The 26,739-nt window shown below is 41.1% G+C and overlaps 1 protein-coding gene across 3 annotated transcripts in view; it reads right to left on the reverse strand.

The window, feature by feature from the left end:
- The window catches only part of LOC143933953 (tetraspanin-4-like), a 170,930-nt gene that overhangs the window by 52,123 nt on the left and 92,068 nt on the right, over positions 1 to 26,739 (reverse strand). For 2 of the 3 annotated variants that reach the window (XM_077457159.1, XM_077457160.1), the window contains exon 2: positions 4,311 to 4,390. In XM_077457159.1, the coding sequence (XP_077313285.1) occupies positions 4,311 to 4,379 (69 nt within the window). In that variant the 5' untranslated portion in view covers positions 4,380 to 4,390. Of the gene's footprint in view, positions 1 to 4,310; positions 8,371 to 26,739 lie in introns of those variants that run through there. The other variant, XM_077457158.1, reaches the window with a different exon arrangement.

The raw sequence follows: 26,739 nt of genomic DNA on the forward strand, positions 1-26,739 counted from the left end.
CCCTCCCCCCACACACACCCTCCAAATCACATCAAATAGTGGGTGTGTTCAGCCAAATTTCACGAAAACAGTAGGAGGGTCTGTAAATACAGAAACCAGACTTCTGTGTTTACAAGTGATTGTGGTGAGTAGGTACCAAAGGGTCTGAGCCAGAGGTGGTGGAACTGAGTTCCACCAAGTTCCCCCTGAAAAAAAGCACTGGTTAAGAGTATTGAGACAAACCATTTATCACTGACATGGGGGTGCTTATAATGATCAGCTTTTATTTAAGTAAAACCTTTACCCCAAAAGAAAAATAACTGTTTGCTGTAACTGCTTATTAAGTATTAGCTGGAGTTTGGTTTTATTGTGTTAGTGTATCTAAATCTGCTACTATATCTAAGGCCCTTTTCACACATGTGGACCATTTTTCATCCATCTGTTGACAGATGAAAAACAGACATCAATGCATCTCTGTGAAAAAACGAATGATAATCCATTTACATCAGTTTACGCCTGTATCTGTCAACATCTGTTTTCTAAAATGGCTCAAAGCCCTATTTTTGTTCCATTAAAAAAAAAGTAACAGATGAAAAACGGATGTAAGCGGACAAACGGTCAGTTTTTGCATCCGTTTTTGCTTTGGTAGTGGATGTAAAAAAAACTGATGTAAAAACTGATGAGAAATTGATAAAAACTGACATAAAAACTGATGAAAAAAAAAAACTGATGTAAGCTGATAAAAAAAACTGATGTAAACTGATTAAAAAAAAAAACTGATGTAAACTGATTAAAAAAAAAACTGATATAAACTTCATATGTTTTTTCTTTGAAAAAGCATGACTAAACTGATGAAATGAATGGTCTGCATGCGCAAAGGGGGCCAAACATTCCCTTCCCCCCAGATTACTGTAACAATGCTGCTGTCCAAAGATGTCCCTGTGCTCCTTCATCCAGAGTGGGGGCACCCTAATACAGGTGTGTTACTGGCCAAAACACCAGGTGAAAACAGAGGGGAAAAAGCCTAAAATAAAAAAAAAAAAAAAAAAAAACTGAACAAATGCAGCCACCACATCTAATGATTGATAAGCTGCAATATAAGCCTTTTTAATGTGGGGTTTAATACCACTTTAATTATAAAAATGCACTACCAACCAATTTTAAAATTAAAATGCACCCTTTTCCTGCAATACTCATCCCCCCCGCACTGTCCCCACAGACTCACCTGCTTTGCGATCCAACATCATTCAATGGGCTTCCCATGAGTGCAGGGCATAACAGGTCTACCCACCCAGAGACGTAATGATGCAGATAACAGCACTAATGTCATGACATCATAACTCTGCACCACTGAGGGCGGCCCAAAGCCAGGAAACAGTAAAGAGGACTCTATGGGGTTTATTTACTAAAATGGAAGAGTGCAAAATCTGGTGCAATTCTGCATTCAGCTTTCAGGTTTTATTGCCAAAGCTTAACTGAACAAGCTGAAGTTAGAAGATGATTGGTTACAATATCCACAGCTACACCAGATTCTTAGTGCACCAGTTTTAGTAAATCTACCTCTATGTGTTACATGACCAACCTGAAGACTTTTGAAATAAGATAGATATATATATTTTTAAAAAGGACTGGGGGGCATGGAAGGCAAAGATAGAAGTGTGCTTTAACTGCTTATAAGTTGGCAGAAGGGCACGTACAGGCCGATTAACGTACCTGTACCTTGCCCTTTAAGAATCGGTTTGTGCACAACCTCAGTGAGTGTGATCGCAGGTCCCACGGACTCGATGTCCGAGGGGATACCCGCGATCGTCTCACTAGAGGAAAAACTGGGAAATGTTGATGTAAACAAGCATTTCCCTGTTCTGCCTAGTGACAGGACACTGATCACAGCTCCCTGTAATCAGGAACGGTGATCAGTGTCATGTCACATATAGCCCCTCCCCCCACAGTTAGAATCACTCCCTAGGACACACTTAACCCCTACAGCACCACCTAGTGGTTAACCCCTTCACTGTCAGTCACATTTACACAGTAATCAGTGCATTTTTAATCGCACTGATCGCTGTATAAATGTGAATGGCCCCAAAATAGGACCAAAAGTGTCCGATCTGTCCGCCGTAATGTCGCAGCCACGATAAAAATCGCTGATTGCTGCCATTACTAGTAAAAAAAAAGATCAATAAAAATTCCATAAAACTATCCCCTATTTTGTAGCTGCTATAACTTTTGCACAAGCCAATCAATGAACGCTTATTTCGATTTTTTTTACCAAGAATATGTATCAGCCTAAACTGAGGAGGAAAAATGTTTTTTTATATATATTTTTGGGGGGTATTTATTATAGTAAAATTGTTGCTATTTTTTTTGTTTATAGCGCAAAAAAAAAAAAAATGCAGAGGTGATCAAATACCACCAAAAGAAAGCTCTATTTGTGGGGAAAAAATGACGTCAATTTTGTTTGGGAGCCACATTGCATTACCGCGCAATTGTCAGTTAAAGCGACGCAGCGCCGAATTGCAAAAAACGCTCTGGTCTTTTGACAGTCAAATGGTCCGGGGCTTAAGTGGTTAAAAAGCTCTTGAAACTCACTGAAAGCTTTGCAAATGCTTTGTAAACACTTTCTATACATGCAGCTCTATGCCATATGTACAAGGCCTTCCAGTGCAATTAGAGGGATAGATTAGAGTTCTAATATTACATTTTCAGTGATATACTGGGATGATTCTACAGCTACTCCTGTTTGGAAAAAAAAATATCTTCACTTCTTACTAACCATTCTATCTGAATTGTATAAGAAATTATGTTTAAATTTACTTATTACTGTTTTTTACTCTTTTCACCAACCTCTGCACACTAATCTTTAGAATGGAACTGTATCTGAGCACTACAAACCAAAAACGCTTGTTAATTCATTTATATTTTTTAATGTTCTAAGTAAACTCCCCCATCCAATCATGTCTCCGTGCTTTATTTTGATCAGAAATCACTTAGAATTTCTGACCATGGCCATCTTGAGCAAGGGCAGATGACTCATGTAGGATTTACTTCCTGTAATCCATCTGTCCTTAGTTCAGGCATGCAGACAGGAGGGTGTGCTTAGCTTAGAAAGCCCCTCCTCCTCTTCTGAAGACTCTTGGAATGTATGATATCATATGCCTAGATTTGGAAACCAAGAAGTAACTGAAGTAAATATAACATAACTTCCTATCTAGGGTTGCACCGATACCACTTTTTTAAGACCATGTTATAGTACCGATACTTTTTTTCAAGTACTCGCTGATACAGATTACCAATATTTTTTTTTAATGTCATGTGACAGTGGACTGTGTCAGTTTTTTTTACAATTTTATTTTTTTACAATTTATTTCATATCTTTTACAATTTATATATACCGTATATATTTTTTATTTTTTTACAATGATTTATTTATTTATTGATTTATTTATTTTTTGGGGGGAGGGATTGTACAGTGGCGGTGTTTTTTTTATTTTAGTTTTTTTACATTTTTACCTTTTAAATATTTATTAATTTATTTTTCAATTATTATTATTATTCATTTTTTTAGCAGCCCTGTTGTGGGGGGGGGGGGGGATTAAGTGAGATATCAGGGGTCTAAACAGACCCCTGACATCTCCCCTTTGAGACAGGGAAAGGGACTGAGGACACAGATTCCCCAGTCCCTTTTCCTGCAGCCTTCCTTTCATAAACGGAGACATCGTAAACACCGTTTATGATGTTCAGTCATTAATCAGTGATTACTGACCATGCATTTAGAAAAGGATGGACAGATTTACCGGCTCCGGGGGACTGGAGGAGCACAGAGAAGGGGACAGGATGCGCACACAGAGGAGGTCACGGGGGGGGGGGGGGGGTGTCTGTCAGCTGCTTTACTGAAATGTATACAGGGAAGTTGGTGCTTGTAACTCCCCCCACTGTGGCACCGATCACCCCTGACTGTCCAGGTAACGGGTCAAGCATCGGAGCATTTGCAGATGCTGGGTATCAGCACCGATACTAGCATTGGTATGGGTGCAACCCTATTCATATATATTTCAGAATGCTAGCATATGAATTAGAAATAGTGAAAGTTAACTGAGAGAGTTCCACTTTAAGGAAAATCCTAAAATTGTGTCTACTCTTTCAAAAAAAACCTTTGAAACAAAAGATATGGCTTGGCAAACTAACACAAATGTATATATATATATATATATATAAGTCATAAATATAAGTATATAAGTCAAACGTATAAGTCAAACGTATCAAAAAATTAAACAGCTCAAATTTAATATTCAAAACATATTGTTTTACCCCCAAAAGATTTGTGTACTCACCCAGAAGATGAGGTTGAAGATGAACATGGTAATTTTGATGCACAGTAGGCAGCCGCGTGTCATACTCATCTTCTTGAGTTCTAGAAGTAAAAGAAAAGAGAGATCCAGATATAGGACAATAACTCTGTTCTCCTTTTTGGCTTCCACCGTTTGTGGCTCTTCAGGATTATGTTGCACCCCGCTGAATGAACAGCTGTCCGCAACCCCCCAACGTCCTCTGTATACTCCTTTCCATCGTGCCCTGCGACCCCGAGGTGGGGAGCTTTGACTGTAGCTGGGGTCATCACTACTGGAAGTATGCATTCTGTATGAGTTTTGTCTAGTGTCAAAGTCTTAAAGAGTACCCCTATATGTGCTATAATAATCCAGTTTTCAGCAAGCTTTACTTGTTGGTTATACAATAGATTTGTTCATAATGTATTAAAAAAAAAAAACTCAAGTTGCAGATACTCAATGTGCTAAAAAAGAGGGCAGTAGGTGCCTAACCTCCTGCTTTTCTACTGTTGTGACTATAACCAAGTGCTTCTTAGGGTCTTCAAAGTTATAATTGGTTCCTAGATTGTTCTGACTTGCACTTTAAAAGGGTTCACTCCATTAATTCGTTATTCGCATTAGTATGGATTAGTATGGCTTTTTACAATAACTTTAGTTCTACATAAAAATGTCTTTATCAAAGCATGTCTGGACTAATCCAAGGCGTTGGTACACCAATGTTCCTAAGAAATGAGAGCAGGCAACAAACTCCTTTTCAGACAGGTAATATCAGTAGACGTACAGATTTGTCCTGGAAAAATTAGCGCTGGCAATAGGAGTGGCTTCCAAACTCTACGAGGATATATGCTCTCAAGTTTTAAATATAGTAATACAAAAGAACTAAATTTTCAGTGAACACAAAGTAAGAGCTTGAACGCTACATAATCAAGTCTTTCCTGTTGCACCAAGCTTTATGCTTCAAGCGGAAGAAAATAAATTATACATATTTGAAAATAGGATATATTTAGGTTACAGTAAGGAGATGAGAACTAACATCATTGTATTTAGTATGATCAAATTCAAATCATTACTGTCTTTGATCTCCTTCACTAGTTTTGCAGCAACCCCCGCTTGGCAGTAGGAAGCCCACGCTAATTAGATATTCGGTCTCCACATACCCTTGGGCTTCCTTTCATGTTGTTTCTGACAAGTTTCAGATAAAAGCATACGCAGGAATACAAAATATTTGTAAAATAGCAAAGTGGAGGTATTAATTCAAATAACCTACCACAAAGGCTTAAGGGGTTCACAGTATCATTGTGTTACCATGCTGAACATCTAAATGGCCTAGCCACAGCAAAGACCACATGTTGCTATGTATCATCACTGTGTAGATGACTGAGGATGACTTCTACCAACCATAACTTTTACAGCTGGGGTCTTAATTACCGGAGGCCATAAGAATGGAATTTCTTCCGACAAGCCCTAAATCAAATATACAATGTTTAGGTTAACTGCCAATACAAAGGAACAGGTAATAATAATAGATGGTCCTTAACAGCAAGAAAATGCTCGGATTATCTATAATTGCATCTCTTAGTTTGAAAACAGCCCTTGCAAAATGCCATTGCAAATGTCACAAGGATGTTTTCAGCCAGTACCATTAGGACTTTACCATCAATTGTCATAACTGGATAACCATTCAAGAATTGAGAAAGAAATTAAGGTTTGACCTGTAGAGATTTTAAAATCCAGATAGCAAATACGTTGAAAAACATTGTTGGAGTCTAATGGTCAGCCTTTGTATGGTTGACAATTGGAGCAGATAATCCCCAGAGACCTATTGTGTTCTAGGTTAGACAGGCTGAAGAATTCTATATTAAACTGCCCACCCCAACTAAAATCTTAAAACTTAATGGCAGAAATGACCAGGCACTCTTGAAAATTTGTTTGCGCTTACATTTTTTTAAAATGCTAAGAAATCAAAAGGGATTTATAAATTTCATGCACATACAATGCATCTTTAGGTAAATAAGGCTGAAAGGAGTAATTGCTGTTATAAGTGGTACTCTGCAATCAATTTTAGCGTAATTATCAAAGCCCTAGGTATTAATAAAGAAAAAAAATCTGACTTCAAATAGCAGATGAATTTAGAATTGTTAACAATCCATAAATCATTCATGACCTTTAATAACAAGCAGGCTGGTCTTTAACACCTCTGTGTCCTGACTCAGTATGACTTTGTTACATGTGTAAAAACAGCATGTAAATTGCCATAACGTTAAAATGGCTACATAATAATAATCTATAATCCATAATTAGCAAAGTGCTGTCAAATTTCTGTAAAGCACATGCAGGCAAAGTCAGAAATATTTAGCACTGATTTTAATTCATATACTCAAATTCAGAGTGCACTGATAAAGTAGTCTATTAATATCCATTTAAAATGGACGGGATTGTTTCTCCCAGTAGGGGATGTTCAGATTAATGCCAGAAACAACATTATCATTCCACCAGGAAGTCATAAAAGATATCCTATCTCTTTACTGAGCTTCTGAGCTGAAAGGTATAACTCCTAAGTATGAGCCCAGAGCAAGGTAGAAAATACATGGCATTAACTGAACACTGTCCTGTACAGCAACCATTAAAAGGATGAGGCCAAGTCAATACATTCTATCTCGGTATTTTAGGCAAGCACTCTACTTTTAGGAAACATGTCATAAGGTATCTTTGAAAACTGCCACAAAACTATTTTAATGACAAAATAGTTTCCTTAGGTACATATCAAAAACATTTAATAGATTAGTTCTGCAATCTCGTATCCAAAGATGAGGCCACCAATAAATAGAGATGTAAAACTGATAATAACAAAACTGAACTTTAAAAGTACCATTATCCAGAGCTACTCCACAAAACTAAGTCAAAGCCATGACACCAAAGATATTGATATTTGATTCATATATACTTCTAATGCAAGGAATACATTTTTTATCTAAAACTTAGGAGAACAATATTATCTGTCTTCTTGGAAGTGAGGGAACATCCAGATTGAGCAATGTGTTGACATGGTCTTCTTGAAACAGATGGAAGAAGTTAATGAAGACTCAAAGGGAGTGCATACAGATTGAGATGTTAGTTTGGAAAGGCAAGAGTGGAATTCCAAAGTGGTACAAAGAGAAAAAAAAGAAAGTGATGGGTCAGAAAGATTAGAACAAGATGGAGAGCAGAGGTCAAGATGTCATGTGGTCCCAACTTGTGTTTAGTTTGGATTCCATGACCCAGCACTTAATCTATATATCCAGCTGGGAAAATTCCTCAGTGTGGTCAGTCTTTGTGTATAACAGGATTTTTCGTGATGTGGTTATTTTTAAAGGACAATGCTCTTTTTCATCTGTAGTAGGTTCTTTGACATAATAATCAATCCTTAAACGAGTCAAAGATTAATTCCCCCTGCATAGCTAGCCACATGATCTTCAATAGTCTCCTCGGGTACAGGTCAGAACACCGGACCACTGGTGGGACATCGGTTCTTCTCTGGAGAGAATGGATTCTCCTTTGCTCCTCACTTACCTTTCTTAGTTTACAGGGCAAAACATTTAGCAAACCCCAAGATAGCTCAAGGGCTTCTCCAGTTTTAGGGACACTTCTATATAAGGACTCTTAGCCTTGTGCTGCACTTGCACTTGTTTAGCTGAAATCAAAATCCCCAAATAGCAGGGGGAGCTTTGAAACAATGCTAGGTGAATAAAATAAATTTGCTGAGTGTGGATTCTTGAGCAGAAATAACATTAAATGAACCCAAATCCTACAGGGGCCAAAGCAGCAAGAGGACAACCGATTGCAGCGAAGGTGAGTCGCCAGCTGCAGCAGGAACACGCTGCCTCTTACACAGAATGGCCAGTCGTCAGAGGTTCCCTTTCATTGTTCTGCATTATCAGCAAAGAGCCACTTTCGGAGTTTGCTCTCAGATGCCTCTCCAGCCTAGTCTTCAGGGAGCAGCATGTATTCCGAATGAGCTTTCCATCTGCAGCTCATCATTAACCTTATGAGATCCATTATTAACAATTATAAAAGAAAAAAACAAAGGAATTCCATATATGAAATCCCAGAACTGCAGGAATCTGTGCTAAGCCAATCAAGTGATTTTTTTAAAGCTTGTTTTTTCTAAAAACTGATTTTTTTTTTTTTTTCCGAGCGATGATGACAGCTCCAGATCTGGCTGACAACGGTAAGGGAAGCTTGGGAAAGAGAGAGGAGGAAAATATTTTCAGTCGATGCACAGAGAGGGTCAAAGATGTGTGAGGAGGGAGCAGGGGACCCGGGAATTGGAAAGGCATCAAAGTAGATGTAGCCAGAACATAGGAAAATGTATTCAATGGTACAAAGCAACCACACAGTGGGTTAAAATAGATAAGTGGGACAGATGGGAAGAGACGCATGCAGCATGAGAGGCTGTACTACAGATATATGTATTCACACATTACATGTAAAATAGGAATTATACTGGATCCAAAGTGGAGCAGCACAGCTTACGGAGGGGTGGGATGTCACCCTGCACTGCAATGCAGCAACTTGTACTTTTGTGTGTAGAAAAACTTACACTGCCACAGGGTCAGTGCTGTGCTCCTTTTCGCTTATGGTTGATCTGGGATATCCAAGGAGCTTTTTTTTAACATCAAAGACAAACGGAAGCTGACAGATGCAATACGGCACCTATTCAGCAGAGTATTCAACCCCTTTCTAAAGTGTGCCAATGGCTGAAATGGGGAAACGGGAGAAGGAAAATGATGCAGTAGTTGCCTGTAGCAACCAGATTGGTGGTTTAATCCTCCAGGGTAAGATTAATCTTGGCTGCATGCTATGGGCAACTGACCTATTTTCTTTTGTACTAGACTATTTTTATATATTATATAACAACTACGTATCAGAAAAAAAAACGATAGCATGAAGTAATACAACAATTAAGTACAATATTGTTAATTAATTAACAATATTGGTAAACTACAGAACAATTGTTCAGGCTAATTGGTTTTGATTGATTATGATTTGTACTAAAATAGATATGAAAAGGCTGAATCAGAATAATCAAAAGTGAAGTTGCTAGTCCACGTGTCAGCAAGCAGATTTTGTCTATCTACCACTAACTGACTTTTGTATGTCTGCCCCATGACATAAGAGCTAAACTCATGTCAAACAGTTAAATGCACGATTAAATAATATATAAAGTTCACACTAGATGCATTGGGACTATGGCAGCTTTTTGCAGCGCAGCCCCGATGCATAGATAAGGCAAAATGCTTGGTTTCCTATGATGTCATTTTACACCACAGCAATGCTGTGGCACGCACTGAAAAAAGTACTGCATGCAGTATTGTTCTCAGCGCAACGGGTTGTAATGCAATACCAGCACATCACTAATAACATTGGCATTGTCTCCCAGCGTATACCAGCAACCATGTGCTCAGCACAGTTCATTGGTGTGAATGAGCCCTAAGAGCTGCTTTACCCTCCAAAGCAATTGCAGTTTTGTCCATCTGGTCCTAAGGTTTAGAAAGCTTTGCCACACAGCACAGCCCTGTCTGGCAGGGCAGGAGACACAATTTTTCTCTTCTGCAGTTCACTAACACTTAATGGTCTTGGCCCACTCCTAGCCTGTGACTGGACAAAGAAAGGAAAAGCAGAAGACTGATGAGCTCATCTCTCTTTCACTCTGTACAGCACTCTCTTACTATCAGCATAATGCATGCACTGCTATACAACCGACATGCTTTGAGCTGCTGTAATTACACTGCATGCTTAAAAAAAAAAAAAATATATATATATATATATATATATATATATATATATATATATATATATTATAATTATGTATTAGAGTGATACTAAACACACACTGTTTAAAGTGAGTGTAAAGATTTATTTATTTATTTTCCATTAAAATAACAAACATGTTATACTTATGCTCTGTGCAGTGGTTTTGCACAGAGTGGCCCAGATCCTCCTCTTGCCGGATCCCATGGCGGTGCTCCTGGCTCCTCCCTCCTCCCAGGTGCCCCCACGACAAGCATCTTGCTATGGGGGCACTCAAGCCCAGCAACTGGTCTTTACACAAGGAGCTGTGGTTTGGCCCCGCCGTTCCATCTCCTAGATGGCTCACTGGCTGTGATTGACAGCAGCCGCAGCTGCAAGTAGCCAAATTTAGGAGTGTGACTCCCCTGAGAGGCAAGGCGAGGGTAAGTATTAGGGGGGCTGGGGGGGGCCTGCACACAGAAAGTTTTTTACCTTCATGCATAAAATGCATGAAGGTAAAATACCGTGTGCCTTTATAGACACTTTAATTTACATTATCCCTTCTCTTTCTGTATTTAAATGATGGCACTGTAAATATTTTAATAAAAAAAAAATCTTAAGAAAAAAGTATCTTTTTTACTAATCGATATACAGCTGTCACATGACTCAGCTCTTTCCCAGCCTTTCTGCAGGGAAACAGTGGCAGAAAGAGCTGCTAATCCTCTGCTGCTGGTCACATGTTAAAAAAGAAAAAAGAACAGCCTTTGGAATACATAGTAAAAATAATTGAATATCAATAAACGGTTTTAAATTGTCATACAAATATATATTTGAAATCAAATCTTTATTATTTTGTGGCAATAACATGGTGTGGCTGGATTTCTGCCAGTCACAGGCTGTGTCAAGCCACTCCAGCGTGTGTTGTAGAATAACAGGGAGGTGAAGCCTCCATCAATCTACATGTAAAATCCCACCCCCATTATGTTTACCTGGTTAGTAGGCATTGAGGAGGAGATAGGGAGTGGGCTGTCATTTTTACATCCGTGTATACGCCAACATGTGTGACTCTATAGTCACATGGGCTGCTCAGATGGGATAGGTAGGAAATGCTCAGGGTGGAAAACTACACTGACAACTGAGTATGTGCACTAGCTGTCAACACTGCTCTGTAAAATCCACAACTGCAATGGGAACATGAACAGGAAGGGACAGAGAACAGCAGGATCAAAGAAGAGGGGGACAAGGAAGGTGGGACTTTATATGAGGCACATGATAGCAAAACATAATACCAGTTGAACAGGGGAATTTAATTCACATAGCAGTATAATACATTGTTATTATCGAATAAAATGTATAACATGGTAACTATAATAGCAAAAATGACAACAGGGACATCGGAAGACATAACCACTAGTATTAATGGTAAATAAATAAACATAATAATAAACATTAAACAATTTAATAACAATGGTATCTCAGAATATAATCATTGTAAAATTCCATAGTTCAACGTGTTGAACTATGGAATTTTACAATGATTACATTCTGAGATACCATTGTTATTAAATTGTTTAATGTTTATTATTATGTTTATTTATTTACCATTAATACTAGTGGTTATGTCTTCCGATGTCCCTGTTGTCATTTTTGCTATTATAGTTACCATGTTATACATTTTATTCTATAATAACAATGTATTATACTGCTATGTGAATAAAATTCCCCTGTTCAACTGGTATTATGTTTTGCTATCATGTGCCTCATATAAAGTCCCACCTTCCTTGTCCCCCTCTTCTTTGACCTTAAAGGGATGGAAATGCATGACCTTACCAGCTCATGTTTTCATATAAAGCCCCATAGGGATGGAAATACGTGACCTTACCAGGTCTTGGCTTCCTTAAAGTCCCTAAAAATATTCTTCTTTTCATTCAACAGCAGGATCAAATAGGTTTTTTGCAGAATACAAAAAACAAATCTTATAGGCAATATGAACAGCATGTAATATACCATTTATTAATTTTAATGATGTGAGTTTAATGACACTTTAACTACTTTCCCTGGACTGGAGATATCTGAATGCTACGGGAATCATCCAGATATCTTTTTTTTTAGCCTGCGATTCCCTACAGTGTAAAAGCCATCTTAGTGGCTGTTCAGCTGCTTGATTGGTTTTACAGGCTGCGCCCGCCGCCATCATGTGCTTTTCCGTGCTCTCCCATGCGATTGGGGAGCCCCAGATGGTCCCCAGTCAGCTGTATGACCCTCGGAGGCCAGAAGCGATGTCATAACGTCACTTCTGGCTTTAGCAGATGTAAACACTGCCATTTTTTATTTTTTTTGCTGGAAAGTCTGAGATCCTTTTTTTTATTTTATTTTTAATCTCAGGTTTTCCTTTGCATGTGACATAAAAAAGTGAAATGACCGCCATTTTTTCCCCAGAGTCTCTGCTAATATATATATATATATATATATATATATATATATATATATATATATATATATATTTTGGGGTTCTGAGTAATTTTATAGCAAAAAAAAAAGATTTTTTTCCATGTAGGAGAGAAATGCCAATATTTACCTGTGCTGAAAGTGGTTAATGAATAGACAGCTGCATTACTTTGTGCCTTTTAAATATGCCTGGAGTTCAGGTTTAAAGCCTAAGTTTAGTATAAAAAAATAAAAATAAAAAATAAAAACTGCAGAAGTGACTGTACCTACAATCAATGAGTAGCTGCAGTTTTTGTTGAAATCCTCAGTCCACAGATCCCCCACCATCACCGCATCTGTAATCTTGCTGTGTTGCAGGGTTAATACAGTATAAGCTGAGGGACTGTCATAAGCACTCAACAAGAAGCGCCAACTATTCCTGTCCTTTCCTCCTCCTCCTCCTCCTTTCATAGAAGCTGTACTATAAAGGAAAAGTACTCTGTGATTGGAGGAAGGGTGGATAAATTAACGGTCAACTTTATTGATTCATAGATCGTTTTTAACTATACTGATGACCTCCTACTGAAAATGCTATTTGTTAGACTTACTACTCCTCTGACTTCAATGCTAGCTACCTGGCTGTCATGTCTCCTGTCTATACAATGGCAGCTTCAAAGTTCTTCTCTCATGGCAGCTTTCCTTTATTGTGCGTAGAAAGCACCAGCTGGCAATTTTATCTTTTGATGCAATTTACTGAAAAGCTGAAATGAGAAAACTGGAGGAAATTTAATGTGTCTGGGTTTTCTAAAGAAAGCAATCCATGTTGTTCTCTGCTGATGCTGGAGGAAAGGGTTAACGTCATTTGAATATTTTAGCCAGTGGTCCATCATTCTCCTTTGTCTGTGCAGTCCAAGATGTTCCTGGCATATAAAGAACAAATGTACGCTTTATTCTGGAGGTTGCATACTGTGGACAAAATTTAGAGTGAATTTTGCAGCCACAGCCGAGATATGTGAACCGGCTCCTGCTATTGCGAATTGAACCCAGCCTAAAGTGTAAATTCAGCCTGTATATGCAGTAAAGTATGCTTGTTAAACTCACTGTGGAACCTATTAATCCTCTGCATTGTATAAAAAGGCTTTTTGACCCTGTCTCCTCTGATCCTCCCCTACTTCCAGAATCCCAACTATATCTCCTGATAGAACAGAGGGCAGGGGACAAGCTGCACATGCTCAGTTTAGTGTGTATTGCAAGAGAGATTATTTTTTCTTGGAAGGGTGCATGTGATCAGCACAGGGCCAATCAGCACTGTCCAGACAGAGGGTCAGGGGTCATGTATCCTTATAGGACAAGCAGGGGAGAATGAAAACTCTTCCTACAAGCTTTAACCAGACACTGATAGAAGTCACAAGACTGTATACTGCTGATGAGAAAAGGTATTTAGCAGTTTATATTTACTAAAATCATTGCATTTCAATGTTCTGTGTACTGTGGGAGACCAGATATAGTGAATGCAGGTTCTGGGTTTAGTAACACTTTAAAGCCTCTTTAAAGTTCAATAGAATCCAGCTGACATTCAGCCTGTGTGTACTGCAGCCGGTCCAACAGAAGCCGTTTGGCTGGTTTCTGTCAAAGGGGCATGACCGGAAAAGGTTACCGACTCCCGATCAGTGCTCTCAGCCAATGGGAGAGTGGTGACCAGGGTTTTATGGGGGGAGGGTGTCAGAACACATAAGAACAGCAGGGGAGATTGCTGTACTAACACCAGATTTTTAGTATATCTGCTCTGACCTAAGCTGTCAGTTTTTTATTTTTTGCCAGCCCATGTGTGGGGTGCTGAAGCAACCAGTGAATGTGAACAGTGCCACAGCAATAGAGAAGGAAATGTTGCCAGGACATCTCAGTTTTCCTGAAATGAATCTACATTTATAAGAACATGATCAGCATCTGAAAAAACGTGCAAAATTTCAGAACTAGTGCAGGTACCTTCATCGGGCAAAAGGTGGAGTTGCTTTTGTAGGATGAAGGGACCCACAGGGGTTAAAAAATATTGCATTTTTTTATTTATTTTTTATTTGACATGCTGATCATATGCCAATAAAAACACACATCAACACACAAAGGAAAGACATATTGACCCATGACAATTCACCTGGCTAATGTTAATAATTTTTTTTTTTTTTAAAGGCAACCCTCCAAGACACATGCATATAAATAGGCCCCAAAGGGTTAATAAATTATTTGTGTAAAATTGGGATTTTAGTGGTAATTTTCATATTTGTGTAGGCAGGAACATTTCTTTAAAAAATACATACCATTTAATTATATAATTTATTACAAGCTTTTAATATAATTCTTAATATTATAATTTAATATAATTCTTATAGGATAGTTATATAATAACTATAATTATATATAATAATATAAAATAATAATACTAGTATAGTATAATATAATATTCTTTTTAGGCCTCATGCACACGAGACGCAGATGAAACCTCTGTTAAAAAAAAGCTGAAACGCGCGTTTAGAAACGCGCGTTTTGCCGCGTTTGCATGTCGCGTTTAGACGCGTTTAGACGCGTTTAGACGCGTTTGCGTTTAGACGCGTTTATAAAGATAACATCATGTAGACCCTCCCCAAGCTCTCAAAGCATTTTTTTTAACTATTTCTGCTATTTTGATCAGAGTGAGCAGCAGCAGCATAGAGAGCAGTTGTACACTTGCATTTGCCGTGTCACTTGCCACGGCACCTGCCACAAGTTGTGGATTGTCCACTTGCCACGTCACTTGCCACAAGTTGGGGATTGTCCACTTGCCACATCACCTGCCACGTCACCTGCCACAAATTGTGGATTGTCCACTTGCCACGTCACTTGCCACATCACCTGCCACGTCACTTGCCACGAGATGTGGATTGTCCACTTTCCACGTCATCTGCCATGCCACCTGCCACAAGCTGTGGATTGTCCACTTGCCACGTCACCAGCCACATCACCTGCCACAAGTTGTGGATTGTCTACTTGCCGCGTCACTTGCCACATCACCTGCCACGTCACTTGCCACGTCACCTGCCACAAGTTGTGGATTGTTCACTTGCCACGTCACCTGCCACGTCACCTGCCACAAGTTGTGGATTGTCCACTTGCCACGTCACTTGCCACAAGCTGTGGATTGTCCACTTGCCACATCACTTGCCACGTCACCTGCCACATCACTTGCCACGTCACCTGCCACAAGTTTTGGATTGTCCACTTGCCACGTCAGCTGCCACGTCACTTGCCACGAGATGTGGATTGTCCACTTTCCACGTCATCTGCCATGCCACCTGCCACAAGCTGTGGATTGTCCACTTGACACGTCACCAGCCACATCACCTGCCACAAGTTGTGGATTGTCCACTTGCCACGTGACTTGCCACATCACCTGCCACGTCACTTGCCACATCACCTGCCACAAGTTGTGGATTGTCTACTTGCCGCGTCACTTGCCACTTCACCTGCCACATCACTTGCCACGTCACCTGCCACAAGTTGTGGATTGTTCACTTGCCACGTCACCTGCCACGTCACCTGCCACAAGTTGTGGATTGTCCACTTGCCACGTCACTTGCCACATGCTGTGGATTGTCCACTTGCCACATTACTTGCCACGTCACCTGCCACGTCACTTGCCACGTCACCTGCCACAAGTTTTGGATTGTCCACTTGCCACGTCAGCTGCCACGTCACTTGCCACATCACCTGCCACGTCACCTGCCACAAGTTGTGGATTGTCCACTTGCCACGTCACTTGCCACATCACCTGCCACGTCACTTGCCACGAGATGTGGATTGTCCACTTGCCATGTCACTTGCTACGTCACCTGCCACGTCACTTGCCACGTCAGCTGCCACGTCACTTGCCACAAGATGTGGATTGTCCACTTGTCACATCACCTGCCACATCACTTGCCACATCACCTGCCACAAGTTGTGGATTGTCCACTTGCCACGTCACTTGCCACATCACCTGCCACGTCACTTGCCACAAGATGTGGATTGTCCACTTTCCACGTCACCTGCCATGCCATCTGCCACAAGTTGTGGATTGTCCACTTACCACGTCACCAGCCACATCACCTGCCACAAGTTGTGGATTGTCCACTTGCCACGTCCCTTGCCACGTCCCCTGCCACATCACCTGCCACAAGTGGATTGTCCACTTGCCACATCACCTGCCACAAGTTGTGGATTGTCCACTTGCCACGTCACCTGACACAAGTTGTGGATTGTCCACTCGCCACGTCACTTGCCACATCCCCTGCCACAAGTGGATTGTCCACTTGCCACATCACTTGCCCCATCACCTGCCACAAGTTGTGGATTGTCCACTTGCCACGTCACCTGACACAAGTTGTGGATTGTCCACTCGCCACGTCACTTGCCACATCACCTTCCACAAGTGGATTGTCCACTTGCCACGTCACTTGCCACATCCCCTGCCACAAGTGGATTGTCCACTTGCCACGTCACTTGCCACGTCACCTGCCACAAGTTATGGATTGTCCACTTGCCACGTCACATGCCAGTCACCTGCCACAAGTTGTTGATTTTCCACTTGCCACGTCACCTGCCAAGTCACTTGCCGCGTCACCTGCCAGGTCACTTGCCACGTCACCTGCCACAAGTTGTCTATTGTCCACTTGCCACGTCAGATGCCAGTCACCTGCCACAAGTTGTTGATTTTCCACTTGCCACGTCACCTGCCAAGTCACTTGCTGCGTCACCTGCCAGGTCACTTGCCACGTCACCTGCCACAAGTTGTCTATTGTCCACTTTCCACGTCACTTGCCACTTCACCTGCCACGTCACTTGCCACAAGTTGTGGATTGTCCACTTGCCACATCACTTGCCACCTGCCATGTCACTTGCCACAAGTTGTGGATTGTCCACTTGCCACGTCACTTGCCACAAGTTGTGGATTGTCCACTTGCAATTGCAATTGTTTAAAATATTTTTCTAATGGTTTTTCATCATTTGCAATCATTTTTGAGATTTTTAATGTAAAAAAAAAGGTCACCTTTAAAAACGCATATAAACGCAAACGCGGCTAAACGCGGTAGCGGCGTTTTGCCGCGTTTTACCGCGTTTTGCCGCGTTTTGCGTCTGAAACGCAGAAATTTTTGTTTCTGAACGCATTTTTTTGCTTCTGGAAAAACGAGATTAAACGCAACTGCATATAAACGGAAAAAAACGAGACTGTGTGCATGGACACATAGGATAACATTGAATGAGTTCAGGTGCAGTTGAAAAAACTGTCCAACTGCATCTGAACGCGCGTTTAACTGCGTCTCGTGTGCATGAGGCTTTACAGTTATGCTTTCCTGCATAAACATAAAATGTACTGCTAAAATCCCACTTTGGCGTAAACAACCTATATTCTGAATGTGTTAGGGATGTTGGTACTCGGCAATAAATATAGATACTCTCTAGAGTGGCTCAGTACAATATAATAAGCTATGCAATCTAGCTGCCTAGGTTCAGAGCGGCAGCATTTTTTATTCATGACAAGTAAAACGTTTTTTTTTTCACTTGCAAAAATAATTGCAATATGTTACTGTAGGCAGGTGCCCTATTGGTTCATGTGGTTTGAATTTTAACAATAGCTCTAATTTAAGTATTAGGTCACTCATGTACTATCCTAAAAGAAGGCAGAGCATCTCAACGCATTTTAAATTAAGAAGAAAAAAAAAAGTCTCTCAATGCTCTTACAAAGCATATTTCAAATTTTTCGAAAATATTAATAAATGCATCTATATTGATTCTCCAGCCTCAGTTCCATAGGAATACATTTGGTTAAGGCACTACAGATAGTAATCGATGGAAGTCACTGTGAAGTCATAAGGCATGATGTAATTATAACCAATAAGGGACAAGGATTAGACAGATACAAAAGTGCTCCACATAGTATAAAATCTGAGTAAACCATTTAATTTATAAAAGAAAAAATGAACTTACAGACAAAAGAAGTATTACTGTGTAGGGCTGGGGACAAAAATCTAATTAAATCTTGAATCGAGTTGAGAGGTCAAATCGATTCAAAAGTTCAGCAAATCGATTTTTGACGATTTTTTTTTTCACCAGCACTGCCGCTGACACCGTGCCGGTCCTGAGGAGCTGCGGGCAGGAGTTTTTAGGCGAGGCCAGGAGTTTTTAGGCTGGTAAGGCTCAGACTAGGCTGAAGCCATGGCCTAGTCCGAGCAGTCCGGGCTCTCGGACTAGGCCGAAGCCGCGGCCTCGCCTAAAAACTCCTGCCCACAATTCCTCAGGACCAGCGCGGTGTCAGCGTCGGTCCTGAGGAGCTGAGGGGGAAGGGGTTTTTAGGCAAGGCTGCGGCTTTGGCCTAGTCCGCGAGCCCGGACGCCGCGGACTAGGCCGAAGCCGCGGGCTCGCCTAAAAACTCCTGCCCGCAGCACCTCAAGACCGGCGCAGTGTCCATCAAAAAAAAAAAACTAGATTCAAATCGTGAATCGAGTTTTTTTTTTTTTTTTACGTTTTTTGGAGAAAATCGCCCAGCTCTATTACTGTGCAGTGAATAATACACCCCAACCTGGCTAAACCTCCCTTACTGGATCGCTGTGATAATGTCACAGCATGTAGCTCTGCTGATGCTTTTCGTAGAAATTACATTTTCCACAGCACATCAGGCATGCTACATGCTGTGACATCACATTCCTGGTAGCTTTGTAGAAAAAAAACGGATATGCATTAGTTGAATAATGTCCTAGCTATAGGTGTAGGCCATTTACATACCTCTGAGGATGTTGCTAGGATGTTGCTAAGTAAGGCCTGGTCATTGCTGCTCACCTCCACCATTACAGGAGTGAGCTTTTTCTCTGATTTAAAGCAGAGGTCCACCCTAAAGTGGAGCTTCCGCTCATTGGAACCCTCCCCCCCTCCGGTGCCACATTTGGCACCTTTCAGGGGGGAGGGGGTGCAGATACCTGTACAGTACAGGTATCTGCACCCACTTCCGGCATAGATATCTGCAGAAGGTACGCCCTTTTCCGCAGAATCTACGCCCCTTTCCGAAGGTCCCCCGCTGTCTGCTGGGAAACACACGGATCCCAGAGACAGCGGGGACCATCCTTATTGCACAGCGCGACTCGCGCATACGCAGTAGGGAACCGGGAAATTAAGCCGCAAGGCTCCACTTCCTGATTCCCATACCCAAAATGGCGGCGGCAGCACCTGAGAGGCGATCGAGAGATCGGCTTCGGGTGCCGACATCGCGGGCGCGCTGGGCGGGTAAGTGTCATTATTTTAAAAGTCAGCAGCTGCAGTATTTGTAGCTGCTGGCTTTTAAAAAAAAAAAAAAACGGCAGACTCCCGCTTTAAACTCCCTCTCATGCATGCTCTCTCCCCTGATTCAGTAGCTCTGAGCTCAGTGTTTGAGAGCTCACTCCTGTGATGGTGGAGGTGAACAGTAATGACTAGGCCTAACTTAGCAGTATCCTGGGAATATTCAAGACAGGCTCCACAATGTAAATGACCTACACCTACAGCAAGGGCATTATTCAACTTTAGTCAGAGCTGCACAATACGTTTTTATCTGCATAGACAGTTTTAGGGTGAACTAACCCTCACCTCATCAGGCCCTTCTCCAAGCTCCCAGCATGCAGTAGGAGACTACTACTGGGTGCCAAAAGAGACCTAAAGACTCACTACCACAAAATTTGCTACCATCCTAGAACTATTGCCCTAAGTGCAACTGACACATAGAGGCAGCAATAATGTACTGCAACAATTCTAGAACATAGGGGAGAAGCCAAATGAGAAGCTCCAAATTATCCTTGGAAAACTACTGCCGAGGAAAGATCTTTTTACTACACACTCCCAAAATCGAGGGTGGCTACATACAAATATACAGTATGTCTTTATTTCTGTCTGTGTTCCTATTTGAGAAATTCTGATGTGAAGTGAGGGAAAAGCTCCCCAAAATGTAATGTAAGAGAGGCAATAAAAATTTGACAGAAGTTCTAACCCTTCCTCGCTCTATCTGAAACAAAATAGAACATTTTGGTCACAGCTTGAATTTAATGGAATTGTTTCTGGTGACCTTCTAAGAATATTAGTTGCCTGCCTGTCTCTGGTGTCACTATTTGAGTCACTGACCTGGAACAATTACCAACATTTAAAGATAATTAGGAGAAACAACTTAACAGGGATTGAGAAGAAAAATGTGGTGTGTCCCACCAAACACTTATGGGCGTAGTCAAAAAAATGGGCTTGGTCAGTAAAGTGGGTTTTACTTAATGGAACATGGCACCTTTCCCCCTTTGTTTTATTACGTTTTTAGACAAAATAAGACCACGATAGTAACCCCCAGCATTGGTGTCATTAGCCTCAATATTAACTTTCAGAATTGGTGTCATTGTCTAAAAAAGTAACCTCCGTTATAGGTATTATTGGCCTCAATAGTAACCCCCAGCATTGGTGCCCGTAGCCTCAATATTAACTTCCAGAATTGGTGTCATTGTCTGAAAACGTAACCCCCATTTTAGGTGTTATTGGCCTCAATAGTAACCCACGGCATTGGTGTTAGTGGTCTCAATAGTAACCCCCACACCTGGGGTTAGTGGCCACGGTAGTACCCCCCGATATAAGAACCCTTGGCATTGGTGTCAATAGCCACAATGGGCAGCACAAAACCTTACCTATAGGTAGAAATTGGCCATGGGCATTTACTCCCACTTTAACCCCCTGCATTGATGGTCAGTGGCAGTGCTATTAAACCACCCTGCATTGATGGATCCCCTGCATTGATGTTCAGTGATAAGTGTTATTAAATCCCCTTGCATTGGTGGTCAGAGGCAATGCTATTAACCCCCCTCCCCCCTGCTAAATGTACAGATAGCCACTAGAGGGAGACTATACAAATGTACAGTATATATGCAATACAATCATGGAAATATAGCACAGTAAGCATCTACAGATGTGAAAGTAACATAAAAAGAAATAATTAAAATAATATAATAAAGATAATTCAAACTATGTGCTCACTCAAAAATGTATGGGTTTGATAAAACAAGGTGTCTAATAATCCCCCAACATATATCTGGGCATACCATGTGACCAAGAAAAGGAATCTTGGTATGACAGCATAAACCATTACAGAGAGGAACAAGAGTTCAATTTATTCTAAGGGTCATTTCCAGTGTAATTTTATTTTAGCAGACCAAGGATTTCAAGAGCAACCTATTTACTGGTAATATTCACTGAAAAAGATGAATATCCCCACTCATGTTCATTTTCATGGTCTGCTTTTGTACTGCTGCGTAATAAATGCCTACTGAAGCTTCCATTATGAAGATATTATAGTAGGAGTATGAAGCAGACATATTTATGTAAGTATTACAATGTCAGCCTGAGCTATGTTTTCTTTGCACTAATGTGTCAGATAAGTCCCACCTGGAGGGGACAGGCTCAGCTCTTTATAAACATTTACATTCTGGAATTCGAGGATTGATGCTAAACATTAGCCTTCTAATGTTTTCATTGGATGGCCAAGAGTAATGCTCTGGAATGACACCTATGAGAAAGACAAGCTATGTACACAGGTCCTATGAATTTACAAAGCACATGCAGCCATAGAATAGGTGAGTGCGGCACATCTGTGCGAAATGTGAGATTCCAGAAGACCAAGTCTATATCCCGAGGATGGAAGGGAGGAGGTAACTTCCAATGGCCTCCTGACCTTTTCCGAAATGGACCTCATTAATTTAAAGTTATAGAAACAGATCTGCTGGTCGCCACACAGTATGTATTCATTACCCAATTTCATCCACTAAAAAAGCAGCAACTTTAGGTACCGTGAACTTTTAATGCTATCCAGACAACATGACAAATTATATCTAATACAAGTTTTAGAAGCCAGATTCAGATGGCTTCTGGATAGGCCTGCAGTCTCTGTTACATGATCCGTTGCTAACTTCTTTCTTGCTTATGGAGCCATAAGATGTCCCTCTTTGCCATAAGGAGTCACTCTTTACCATAAACGGTCACTCTCTGCCATAAGGTCTCATTCTCTGCCATTAGGTGTTACTCTTTGCCATAAGGTGTCACTCTCTGCCATAAGGTGTCACTCTCTGCCATAAGGTGTCACTCTCTGCCATAAGGTGTCACTCTCTGCCATAAGGTGTCACTCTCTGCCATAAGTTGTCACTCTCTGCCATAAGTTGTCACTCTCTGCCATAAGTTGTCACTCTCTGCCATAAGTTGTCACTCTCTGCTTCTTCCCCAATTGTTAATTTATTTATTTTGTATTATTACAGTAGATCTTTACTCCCCCCGCCCACGTTCTCTCATTGCCCTCTTACTCCCCCTGTCTCCTTAACATAATTGAATATTTTTTGAAATATCTTTCTCTGAGAACACTTCTGGTTTCTTGCCTAGGCAAGAATGAGAAGTTTGCTTTCCACAGCTCCCTGGTATATCCAAGTCACACATCCCAGGAGGCTGTGGGATACTCTACTGCGCATGCAATGAGGAGGTCCAGCTGAAAAAAACAAGTAGAAGAAGACATCAGAAGATGGCCGTGTGGGTCCAGATGTTTAGCGGCAGAGCAGGGGATACCCTACAAAACACAGTTGGATCACTAGGCACACAAGTTTGTATTTTTGCAGAACTCAGCCATATAGGTAAGAGGAGGAACATTAGGGGTGTTAATAGGGGTAGAGTGAAGTTCCTCTTCAAGAATCTATTCTCCATACTCCAGCCTTGTCAGGACTGCCTCAAAGCCAATTATTCTGGTGGGAATCTCTATACAGTTGGGACATACAAGTATTCGTATCTATGGTCCATCCATCTGCCATTCTTCCTGCTCTATTGCTTTCTAAATTGAAATGATAAAGGTTTTAACATTGTTTTTTTTTTTTTTTTTTTTACACACATCTGTTGTATACTATGTATATAAAATCTTTGCACCCATGACACAGGATTCACAGAGCACTTTCTGGTTTGCAAAAAGAGAGGACAGAAGAAGACTAAAACCAATAATGCAGCCATCTTAAGGGATGGGGAATAGGGTGGAGGAGTCACAGCTCTGACACTTGTGTATGTAAATTTTAGCTTGTGCTACTGAGCTCCACAAGTCATAGATTTTCAGCAATGGAGCAGCTAAAGACAGCCTGGGAAACACTGACAAGAACGCTGAGAGCACCACCTACTGGCTACATGTAAAATTCTTAAAATATTTACAGGTATAATACACATACATGCACGCACCCATTATAAATGGCTGTACGTTCACTTTATAGCAGAAATAGTAAGCATCATGTACTTATCTCCTGATCTAATCTTCTACTGGAGCCTGGTAAAAAAAAGTTCCAGCTTTAAGCACTTTATCAACAAAGTGCTGAGGATGGGGCGTTTACTGCAATCTGGCAGTAAATGGGGGCATTTGCAGAGTACAGACTAGGTAGGTATATACAACAAATAATATATATTCTATAAACTAAACCTCTTACTTTGCCTTCAATAAAGACAGTACAGGTTTACTTTAAAAGGGCCCCCACCAGAACCCAAATGGTCCTCAGAATTGATTTCAATAGAGGTAACGATGAAATGAATGTAACTAGGTATACTGTACAGCTACCCTTCATCTAGAGAGTTGATTTCACAGATAAGCTGACTCCAAAAATAACTCCATTATTGATTGATGTCATTTATCAGTACAGCAAGGACAGGAAGATTGGGCAACCTTTTCCACCACTTTGAAATTAAAATATTTCATTTTCTGACATTCTGCTAGGATAACATGACAAGCAGAGCTTTGTATGTACTTTCTGTCAGCGGTAGGAAACCATGCGGTCAGAGCCATATGTGGGAATTTTATTGAACCCTGATGAGTGAACGCATCCTCTTAACCTATTGCCACACATAATGATGGAGGAGGATGGTAGTGAAAACTGCAAAACGATATATTAAAACATATACTACAGAAGAAGTATTATCCTCCTTTATATGTAAATTAATCATAAACCCACCAACCAGTCGTCCTGGCTACTGATGTCTACTTTCAATAGCTTGTAAATAAGGATAAGCTCGGACATGGCCTAAGCTTGGGTTCAAACCACACCCATAAGGAAACTGTCACTCCTGCCCACTACTGCCCAAATAACAGAAAGGGCATTCTCTGCTCCACAGCTGCCAGTATTTTTACTGGCAACCGGTAAAAAATGGGTACTTTTCTCCTGCCAGTAAATGCCAGTGACAGTAAAAAGTTGCCAGTAAAAAAATATAGCTGTGACTTATAAGAAATATGTTTTTTTGCCTTAATATCTGTCTTAACCACATAACAACCGGCCCATAGCCGAATGACAGCTACAGGGCGGTTGTTTAACTCTGGGAGGCCGTCATATGACGTCCTCCCAGAATTCCGCTCTAGCGCACCCCCTGGGGCACGCACTCGAGAGCATCCATGACCTGTGGACCCGGCGCATCACGGATCACAGTAAACGGCCGCTCATTGCGGCCGTTTACCACGTGATCGCTCCGTCAAATGACGGAGTGATCACTTGTAAACAAACCGGCGTCATGTTATGATGCCGGTTCCTCCCTCCCCCTCTCTGTACCGATCGGTACAGCGGAGGGGGAAAAGATCGGTGTTAGCAGCGCTGTGGGCTGCATCTGCAGTGCCCACATCGCTGCTCACCGAAAATTTAACCCCTCAATTCCCTGCCATGCTCTGCAACACTCTGCAATGCTCTGCAACACTCTGCAATACCCTGCAACACCCGCCAATACCCTACAACACTCTGCAACACCCGCCAATACCCTGCAACACTCTGCAATGCTCTGCAACACCTGCCAATACCCTGCAACACTCTGCAACACCCGCCAATACCCTGCAACACTCTGCAATGCTCTGCAACACCCGCAAATACCCTGCAACACTCTGCAACACCGGCCAATACCCTGCAACACTCTGCAACACCCGCCAATACCCTGCAATGCTCTGCAACACAATACTTTGCAACGCCATACTCTGAGATACCCAGCCATACTCTGAGATACCCAGCCATACTCTGAGATACCCAGCCATACCCAGCCATAGTCGGTGATACCCTGCAATACCCAGCCATAGACACCCCCCCCCCCCCTCCCGCCGCCCTCCGGTGCTTCTACCGACTCGCCAATACAATCAAAGTCAGAATATTTTTTTATTTTTTTTTCAGGCTTCCCAGCTTAGAGGTGAGATGCGGGGTCTTATTGACCCCATATCTCACTGTAAAGAGGACCTTTCATGCCATATTCCTATTACAAGGGATGTTTACATTCCTTGTAATAGGAATAAAAGTGATCAGAAAATTTATTTTTGGGGGAAAAAATGTCAAACTAAAATAAATAAAGTAAAATGAACAATAATTTTTTATTTTTTTTTAAAGCGCCCCGTCCCCATGTGCTCGCATGCAGAAGCGAACGCATACGTAAGTCCTGCCCACATATGAAAACGGTGTTCAAACCACACATGTGAGGTATTGCTGCGAACATTAGAGCGAGAGCAATAATTCAAGCCCTAGACCTCCTCTGTAACTCAAAAAATATAACCAGTAAAAAAAAAAATTAAATCGTCGCCTATGGGGATTTTTAAGTAGCGACGTTTGGCGCTATTCCACGAGCGTTTGCAATTTTGAGGAGTGACATGTTAGGTATCTATTTACTTAGCATAACTTCATCTTCCACATTATGCAAAAATTGGGCTAACTTTACTGTGTTTTTTTTTTTTAAGCACAAAACTGTTTTTTTCCAAAAAAAAGCATTTGAAAAATTGCTGCGCAAATACCGTGCGAGATAAAAAGTTGCAACGACCACCATTGTATTCTCCAGGGTGTTTGCTAAAAAAAAATATATAATGTTTTGGGATTCTATGTAATTTTCTAGCAAATAAATGATGATTTTTACATGTAGGAGAGAAATGTCAGAATTGTCCTGAGTGCTCCAGAACACCTGATGGCTCTCTGTGCATGTTGGGCCTCTGTATGTGGCCACACTGTGCAAAAGTCACACACATGTGGTATTGCCGTACTCGGGAGTAATAGCAGAATGTGTTTTGGGGTGTAATTTGTGGTATGCATATGCTGTTTGTGAGAAATAAACTGATAATATGACAATTTTGTGAAAAAAAGTAAAAAAAAATCTTGATTTTGCAAAGAATTGTGGGAAAAAATGACAACTTTAAAAAACTCATCATGCCTCT

The sequence above is a fragment of the Lithobates pipiens genome, unplaced genomic scaffold (genome assembly GCF_037356315.1).
Source record: "Lithobates pipiens isolate NorthernLeopardFrog02 unplaced genomic scaffold, aLitPip1_a1.2 Scaffold_27, whole genome shotgun sequence".
NCBI classification, from domain to species: Eukaryota; Metazoa; Chordata; class Amphibia; order Anura; family Ranidae; genus Lithobates; species Lithobates pipiens.